This window comes from Perca fluviatilis, chromosome 1 (genome assembly GCF_010015445.1).
Source record: "Perca fluviatilis chromosome 1, GENO_Pfluv_1.0, whole genome shotgun sequence".
Taxonomy (NCBI): domain Eukaryota; kingdom Metazoa; phylum Chordata; class Actinopteri; order Perciformes; family Percidae; genus Perca; species Perca fluviatilis.
Window position 1 is genome coordinate 29,222,197 of NC_053112.1, and position 8,939 is coordinate 29,231,135.

Consider the following 8,939-nt stretch of genomic DNA (forward strand, 5'->3'; position numbering starts at 1 on the left):
GATTTCATGTCATAGCTTTTTCTATTTAAAGATTGTTACAGAAGAAGTGAAAAGTGGTAACAAATACAGTCCTTAACCAGAAATAAGACCAGATTTTTTTTTTTAAAGAAAGTCCTCAGACCAGTAGGCTGTTTTGAGCTGTTTTGAGGGAAGTTGTCGTAGTAGTCTCTCTTTAGGCTACCCTGTAAGCAGTCATGCGGGTGTAGTTTTTGCGGTGACTCCTGGCCGCCCACAGGAACAAAGCAGCTGCCATCATCTGCAGAGGAAAGGAGATAAGGGCGAGGTAGAGGGACCAGCCCAGCGAGCCCTCCACCCCTTCTGGTGGTGGCAAATACTGTTGGAGCAAATCCACACCGGCCAGGAAACAGCAGACGGTGCCCAGAGTGCAAAGACCTGATGAGTAAAAGACGTAAAAGATTAACACCACAAAACAGCAAAATTGAAGCACCTCATTGTGTTCATAGAGGTGTGAAGGCAGTAGGAAGAAAAGAAAACAGAGTGAATTTATATGTTGTGTCAGCTTAAACTAAACTAAACTACAACAACCACCGCAGATTAATGCTGAAGCCAATAAAATCTAAACTGCAGCAGCTGGATCCTGGCTCCAAAGAAACTCCCCTAGTATTCAATTCACCGAGACAATCACGGGAAATACAAATGTATTTAATATTTATGATTTTGTTTATACAGCACAATATAGCAGAGCCATAAATAAAGAAATAAAGGCCACCCCTGCTACCGTCAGAAGAAATTATTATTACATCTAACATGAAATGGCACATACTATGCACATGTATTTAATGAGTGAGGCAATTGTTTAGACCCTCATCTAATAACTAAAATGAGAACACAGGACTCAGGATCGGTCTGATTAAGCTCAGATGATGATTGATGACATTATAGGTTTGCTTTACTGTAATTAAAGCAAAAGAAAACCTTCAGGAGGTTTTTGCATCTGAGAAAGTAAAATTGTTTGTTATACGATAAAAAAAGGTCTGCATTGAGTTGAATTTTGTATTATGTTGGAGAATTACCAGTAGGACGTGTATTTTAATGTCAGATTTTTTTCAATTACTGTTAGTTTAAAGAAGAGCACAGCAGCAGCTCTGCCTCTGTCTGCTCCTGTAGAAATATATTGGGTTTAGAATAAGAATGTCCTGTAGCCTGGGATGGCCTCGCCGTCTCCTCCTGTCTGGCATGTGTAAAATAAGACGGGTTCAAATTTAGTGGAGCAAAAGTGCTCCTGATTTGTTTGATAAACAATTGGAACAGAATGCACCTAATGAAATATCTTAAAGTAACAGACTATCTTTAGGCCATGAGAGAAGGAAGAGAATGAGAGTGATCCCAAGGCTAGCGCACAACTTCGCTAATCTTATCGGAGACAGAAAGTCTGAGTAATATCCAACCAAGTGGCGGCCCAGATGCAATGGCGGGAGGAGGAACCTGAAGATGAATAAAAGAATAGGGAAAAGGAAGGTCCGGGGTCAGACCCGGAGAGACTTTGTTGGTGACTAGGGAGAGAAAGTCTTGAAGGAGCGGCTGATCCATATGCATATGAAATACCTGTTTGCAATATCATTTTACTAAAGATTGTTATAGGTTAACTGAACGAATCATGATTCATTTCCTGGTCTGCCTTTCAATGAACACAATATTAAAAGGGGAAACTTTGAGAAGTGACCGGTGGAGTCAAAAAGACTCTGGCCTTTTGAGCCAGAGTAGAATTGGTCACATCTTTTCCTACACTCCTCTAAAACATACTGTGGTGAGTTCACCATGTAAAAAGGATATTATACATTTAGGAAGGTGTTTGCTTGACTAACAGGGGTCTCTTGCTACAGTACTCTCTACCACCCCGCAAACTTCAATCCCAATGTCCCTGAAAATCACAGATGTTATGCCATTTAGTTCCATAGTCCATGGCAGGAATTGGGGAATATGCATGCATTTCTCTCACCTGCGAGTAGATGGAGCACTCCCACACCCAAGGTGGGGGTGAAGCTTCGGCACAGGCAGGCGCAGACCCCAACAAGGCCACCGAGGAACACCAAAGCCAGAGACACCAAGGGTAGGAGAAACTGGCACCTCCACAAGTCTGAAAACAGAGAGAACATTAAAGCGCCCATATTATGCTCATTTTCAGGTTCATAATTGTATTTTAAGATTGTACCAGAATAGGTTTAATTTTCAAAAAAACACCATATTTTTGTTGTACTGCACAGCTCTCTCTCACTGCTGCAGATACTCTTTTCACCTTGTCTCTGTTTTAGCTACAGAGTGAGACCTCTTTTCTTCTTCTGTACTATCTTTGATTGCACTCGCATATGCGCAGTAGCTCAGATGTAGATCATGTCAGCTACAGCTCCATAGACAGTAAAAGAAAGCCTGTTTCTCCAACTTCGGTCAGTTACAAGGCAGGATTAGTTGGGAGACTTCTAAATTTGGGCGCATATGTAAGTAGTTCTTTTGTAGATTATGGTGAACTTGTGTGTTGTAGCAGTGCTTTGCTATTGAGAACGAGGTAGCATGCTAATGCTACGAGCTAACGATTGCGGTTAGCCAGCTCGTTTCGGCTTGTGACGTCACAAGCCGTGCCGATTTTGAACAGCTCACCCGGAGACTGAATGCAGGACACATTCAGAAACCGTATCTCACTCAAAACAGCATGGATGGATTTTTTTCAAAGTTTGTATGTGTGTGGAAGCACCAGAGACACAAAAGAACACCCCAAATCCCAGAAAAAGTGTTTTTTTTTCATAATATGTGCACTTTAACAAAACAAAAAAAAAGATGAAAATATATACATACAAAAACCTTATCTTATGTTCAAAGATGTCAGGTGCACGTTAGGACAGTGATCGAAGGGAAAGTGCAAATCATCAAAGGTAATTGGGACATTTGGGTCACCTAGAAATGCTTTATTCAGCGTTACCTGGTATCTTAAGGGATTTGCCAATTTTCTGTTCTGCCTACATGCAGATGAACAGCGCAAGTACCCGGAGGTCCGCGTTTACATGCTGGTAAAACTCCGCTGGATGTCTCGCTTCAAAAGTGTTTGAAATCGGCATCTTTTCCCTCTTTAGCGTTTAGCTTAGCGCTATTGCAACCATAAAACATTGGCTTGTCATCCACCTCAGCTCCACCCTGTCGTCAAAAATCATCACATCCTGTATCGCCACACTTGAGGCTTCAAAACGGCAGTCCACAACAGTGTTTCCCACGCGTAGACTAATGTGTGGCGGTGCGCCACACTATCAACACCGGCCGCCGCACATTGCGTTCCGTTATTATTAATTTGTTTTTAAGCGCTATTGAAAAACACGTTCAGCTGCATTTCCTTTAACTGCTCTCCTCCGTCACACACACACACACACACACACACACACACACACACACACACACACACACACACACACACACACACACACACACACACACTTTTTAGCCCCCAACGTCGCCTTCCAGGCAGAGGGTTAGCTGCCTGGAAGGCGACGTTGGGGGCTAAAAACACCATCGAGCCCACCACGTACACAGCGTCTGTCTCCATTGTTGAACGGTGGTTCAGTTGAAAACCCCAAAACAGCTAAAACTATATTACTACTTAAAACGTATTCATCTGTATTCCATTTATAACAGGACAGATATTGTGCTTTGAAATGTTGCATTTGGACAAGTGGAAAAGAAAAAACTGACAAAAGAGAAAGTTCATATTTGAACGTTGTATTAGCTAGTGGAAAGACACTGACCGTTTGTGTAGAGCGCTAACAAAAGAGGAAGTAGGCCAACCACAAATGGTGGATTTCTAACTGCAATGCCCTGCAGTGCCCTGCTATGACACGAACTACTACGACTTCCATTTGTAGTCACTGTTCCATTATCTTTATTGTAACCATTATTGCCACTGTTCATCACGCCCCCAACCGGCACCGTCAGACACCGCCTACCAAGAGCCTGGGTCTGCTGAGGTTTCTTCCTAAAAAGGGAGTTTTTCCTTGCCACTGTCGCATTAGCCACTGCTAATGCTTGCTCTTGGGGGAATTACTGGAATGGTTGGGGCTTTGTAAATTATAGCATGTGGTCTAGACCTACTCTATCTGTAAAGTGTCTCGAGATAACTTGTTATGATTTGATACTATAAATAAAATTGAATATCCTGTATGGCACATGTGGGTTTCCTGTAAGCCTCTGCTGTATTACCTTACAAAGACATGAAGTTAGGGTGAACAAACCCGGCTACGTCTCTGGGGGAGGGAGCCAACTTGTGTATAAAAAAAAAAGCTTCGCAAGCAGAAGAGAGAGATTAGTTACCTCGTGCTCTGAGCGCAAGGATTTTAGTACCTCAATGTTCAGAGGAATTACTCATTGAACCGACCCGGTTCTGAGCATAGCATTCAAAGACAGCCTAGGTTACCTCGTGCTTTTGGGCATAAGGACTTAGTACTTCAAACAGCTAGAGGGATACTCATTGAACCAACTCTGTTCTGAAACTAGTGTATTAGCGCTTCGCTTTAATTTAGCCTTTTCTTTGTATAAATAAAACTACCTGAGCTTGTTTAGCCCCACGGCCAGGCGGGGGCTACCCCTCGCAGGGACAGCTCAGACTCCTCTTTAACCGCCCGCGGCGGGGACCGATTTTGACAGTCAGACCTCCTGTTGTCTCCTAGTGGGAGTGCATTTCCCTACCCGCTCGGCTGGTCAGAGCCCCTGAGCACCTGACCTCTCTCAGATCGGCGACCGAGGAAGGCTAGCGGGCGTCCTTAAGACGGAAGGGACCTCTGGTGACCCTGGGAGGGGGGGCCGAGACCGTGAGTACTTAAGAAAAATCATTGTTATAAAGATCCCCTCGGGCAGCGCTTTTTATACACAGGGGGACAAAAGCCTGCGAATTGGGGGACACACAAGTTCACGAAAGGTTGGTATCTTTCTCGTGAACACCTTTACCCAATCACACATTAAAAGTGCTAAAAAAATATTTTATATTCTGAATACAATGTTGTCAGTGTGTTAAAGCGTAACTCTCGCCAAAATGCATCCTAGGGTATTTTTGTGAACGTACGTGAGTCAAACTTTAGTCTAAAAGCATATTTAGGACCGAATCGCCACTTTTAGGATTCACCGTATTTTTGAATGGGAGTGCTAGGGGCACTCTCATGCTAGTCTCAAAATAGCTATTTTCGAAATACTAAGAAGACACGACACAACATGAAACTTTGCTTCATGTATCATCAGGGCTTTACATCTTAACGCAAGCATTGACAACATTCTTTGTGTACACAGATTTACTAAAAAGAAAGTTTTTGAGCAACTGGCTGTTTCTGGCCGCTACCACCTCGGCAGTCAAAACGAGTCGATATCCGAATGCGAATGAACGGACTCCATATGAGGCTCCTTTTTCAACTACAAGGTCAATATTGTTTTTCAATAACGACAAAACAACGACATTTCCGTGCATTTATATGGAACTAAGCTTTAGGAGCTTTCCGTCTTTACTCTCCTCTGTTACGTTGCATTTGGAAATCGATTGTTTTTGACTGATAAAATGGCTGCGGCCGGAAACAGCAGCAGCTGCTGTGAGTTGCTCAAAAACTCTTTTAGTAAATCTGTGTACACAAAGAATGTTGTGTCGAGCCTTCTTAGTATTTCGAAAATAGCTATTTTGAGACTAGCATGAGAGTGCCCCTAGCACTCCCATTCAAAAGGCCATTTGACCCAAAAACGAGAATACGGTGAATCTTAAAAGTGGCAATTCGGTCCTAAATATGTTTTTAAAATAAAGTTTGACTCAAGTACATTCACAAAAATACCCTAGGATGCATTTTGGCGAGAGTTACGCTTTAACACTGGAGTCCTCACCCGACTCTTAGCAAACAAGCGATTGCACCCGCTTTAGAAAGTTAACTAGTCGGAAGTTTGTAAAATGCAGTTGGGTTGTCGAGGTCAAAACACTATATAGAGCAGCTGTGAATCAAATAAACTTATTATAAATAATGTTATGTCATTTTTTTACTCCTACACTGAATGTTTGCTGCTTAAATCCAGATGAGTATTGAAAAGTATTTTCCGCGACAGAAAAAGGCATGTGCTGAGGATAAGGATCAGCCTGAATAGAGCTCAACAGTCCAACCAGTGTAATTAGTTATGTTATTAATTTCTTTACAATATTTTCAGGCTTCAACCAGTGAAAGACAGGGTCAGGGATAGAAAAAGATAGATTTGTTAGGCATTGAAGTAGGAGAGGAGGACCACATCACTCAGTTTTTGGTACTTGATTGTTACAAAAATAAGTATTCCCCCCTTAATTAATGTGACTGCTCCCCGCTGTCCCCCCCGCCACAAATTGCTTTCTAATCTGTGGAAAACACTGCACAAACTAACGGGTGACGTCACGGATGCTATGTTCACCATTTTCACAGTCTATGGCTAAACATCACTTCACAATAGTGGTCTTGAAGTCTGGTGAAACTGGGTTAAAAATGGAAGGAATGGCAGAATAAACAAAAAAACTTAAATACAACCTTGTGTAAGATACAGCCACAGGGAGAACAGGGTACACTCACATGTTCTCAGCAGATCCTCTTCGTTGTTATGGATTCTAGGGTATTTGTACTTTGGACTAAACTGCTGAGGAAGAGTGAAGCTCACACACTGCGTCTCCATCTTCGGCTCTAACGTCAGAATCACAGAGCAAAAATTCAACAGAGTGGTCATCATTTAGCTATACACAGGCTGTGATGTAGGGTTGGCCAGCATGAGGATATACAGTACACCAAGAGACAAAAGAAATGTGTCATTCCTCATCATTTATACTGAGTTAGATATCCCCTTTATCGTCAGTGGTTGTATGGCTGCAAAATTGATGAGCAAAGTGTTTTATGACAATGTTGGACTAACAGGTAGGGATGCACCGATTCAACTTTTCCTTTTAACTATCACCCTCAAGTAGGGCTGGGCGATATGGAGAAAATCAAATATCACGATATTCTTGACCAAATACCTTGATGTCGATATTGTGACAATATTGTAGGACTGACAATTGGTGCTTTAACAAAATATTATTTACACAATGAGATTTTTGATAAATAATCATCAGAAATGTCGATTTAATGGCAAAGTGTGTAAAGGCAAATAATAGAACAGCTAGAACAGTCTGTTGAGTTCAGAAAATTACATCACTTTACTCTAATGCAGCCTTCAAAACCAGGAAAAGACAACACTTAATATATTACGATTTTACGATATACAAAATCTAAGACAATATCTAGTCTCATATGACGATATCGATATATTGATATATTGTCCAGTCCTACCCTCAATTAACTTTTAAAGCTAGACAAAACTTTTTTCTGTACGGTTTTAAATCATCATCTGCTTGATCTGATGCTCTAGACATAATTCTTTATTGCTTCCACCTTTTATTAAATGAAACATTCTTGATGTTTCCTCAAACATTTTAGTCACATTTTAGTCTTAAAAGTTCTTAACTACAATTTAAAATAAATTAATGCCGGCATACTATAAGCCTGCCTGCATAACACGAGTTAATAAATGGGACCTATTAGTGTGGGATTAAGGAAGCGTTGTGAAAGTTGTAGAGATGTAATATTTTGAAGAGGGGTGGGCCATACCTGGCGCTTTGAACCAGTAGGGCTGGCTGGGCACCAGGATGCACCTCCACCACAATCCCAGGGTGCCGTTCAGGCGGAACATGGTTTCACTGCAAGTCTTCTCATCAAACTCTCCATAGAGGAACTCGAGCTTGGAGGCGTTGCTCCCCTCATGTTTGACTGGTGGACAGCTGTACTGGTACCAGTGCTGCGTCCCCACAGCCACGGAGAGATACACTGTCGCCAGCAGGCTCAGCACCGAGCCGATGACCAGAGCTGTGGCATAGCGATTGTCTACCATGGTCTAGATGAAGACAGCTTGATTTGAGGTTGTGTTTACAAGAAGGAACTGCTTTCTGATGATAATAAAAAAGAAAAAGAAAACTCAGTTTCACTGTGTGATGGTTAAAACTTATATTTCCGCTTGGTGTTTAGGCACCACGGCATGTCTGTTAAGTATGGTCAGGTAGTGTGCCAGTGTCAAGAGTATCTCAACATGATACTCTATTTAATCAAATTACTGTGCTGCATCTTGAGCAATGTCCCAAACACAGATGAGGCGTTCACAACCTGCCGAAGAAGCAAAGATACACACAGGTTATGTTTAGCTAGCTAATGTTTGAAGTGTCAAGTGCTGTATTATCCTGTTTACCTAGTAGCTTAACCGAACAGGTAAGCTACAAATGACAACAGTGAAGGTGTTGTTAGCTTGTTAGGGATGTTGCAGCTAATTAACTGTTTCATACAGCTAATAATAACAAATTATTAAAAACTAAGTTTAGTTAGCTAGCATCTTACTAACGTTAGCTAGCTAAAGTACTTATCTAGTCACAGCTGGTTGCATACGTATCGAGACATTCAACTTAACGTTAAAGATTTAATTCAAGGTCGTTGTTTACCTCATCGATGGACAAAACTTCTCAATATTAGCGTTATTTTTTTCTGCTCCTTGGATTTCAAGCAGGCCTCCGCCCTCTTCTTCTATGTTGATAGGTTTTCTTCTTCCTTTTGATTTTTGACGGTGGTTCGGCGCACTAGCGCCACCTTGTGCTTCGGAGTGTGGACCAGATACCAAACCTTGCTGAAAATAAATTACCGTGGTAAAGTTGGTTTTATATTGGACGTTGGATATTCGACACACGAAAAATGTATTATGCTGCTTGCCCTTTTGACCGATTCATGTCAAACCACTTTTGGTGAACTCCGATAACTGTCGAATGTCGAATATCCAACGTCCAATATAAAACCAACTTTACCACGGTAAAGACATTTTTAAAGAAGAAAGACAATCTGCCGGTACTACTTAATAGGATCCTTATTGTCTTTGTAATA

The 8,939-nt window shown here is 41.7% G+C and overlaps 1 protein-coding gene across 3 annotated transcripts; it reads right to left on the minus strand.

Annotated features, from left to right (window-relative positions):
• Nucleotides 1–67: 67 nt before the first annotated feature.
• On the minus strand, nt 68–8,645 carry cldnd1b (claudin domain containing 1b). 3 transcript variants are annotated; one of them, XM_039806697.1, is made up of 6 exons: nt 8,507–8,634; nt 8,129–8,177; nt 7,629–7,963; nt 6,561–6,668; nt 1,961–2,098; nt 68–393 (listed from the first exon to the last, which is right to left on the minus strand). In XM_039806697.1, exons 3-6 carry the CDS (start codon nt 7,906–7,908, stop codon nt 173–175), a joined length of 747 nt encoding a protein of 248 aa, XP_039662631.1. In that variant the 5' UTR covers nt 7,909–7,963; nt 8,129–8,177; nt 8,507–8,634; the 3' UTR covers nt 68–172. The 3 variants fall into 3 exon arrangements, with proteins under 3 accessions (XP_039662631.1, XP_039662639.1, XP_039662624.1); XM_039806705.1 differs by lacking the exon at nt 8,129–8,177 and having other exon boundaries at nt 8,507–8,645; XM_039806690.1 differs by having other exon boundaries at nt 7,629–8,177.
• Between the last annotated feature and the right edge of the window lie 294 nt (nt 8,646–8,939).

What these genes read in the sequence shown, in the direction of transcription:
- cldnd1b (XM_039806705.1), bottom strand. Translation starts at nt 7,908, where the DNA reads ATGGTAGACAATCGCTATGCCACAGCTCTGGTCATCGGCTCGGTGCTG. An exon ending in CTACTGGTTCAAAGCGCCAG is followed by an intron (nt 6,669 to 7,628) that starts GTATGGCCCACC and finishes TTCTGACGTTAG; the next exon opens with AGCCGAAGATGGAGACGCAG. An exon ending in AGAGGATCTGCTGAGAACAT is followed by an intron (nt 2,099 to 6,560) that starts GTGAGTGTACCC and finishes CTCTGTTTTCAG; the next exon opens with ACTTGTGGAGGTGCCAGTTT.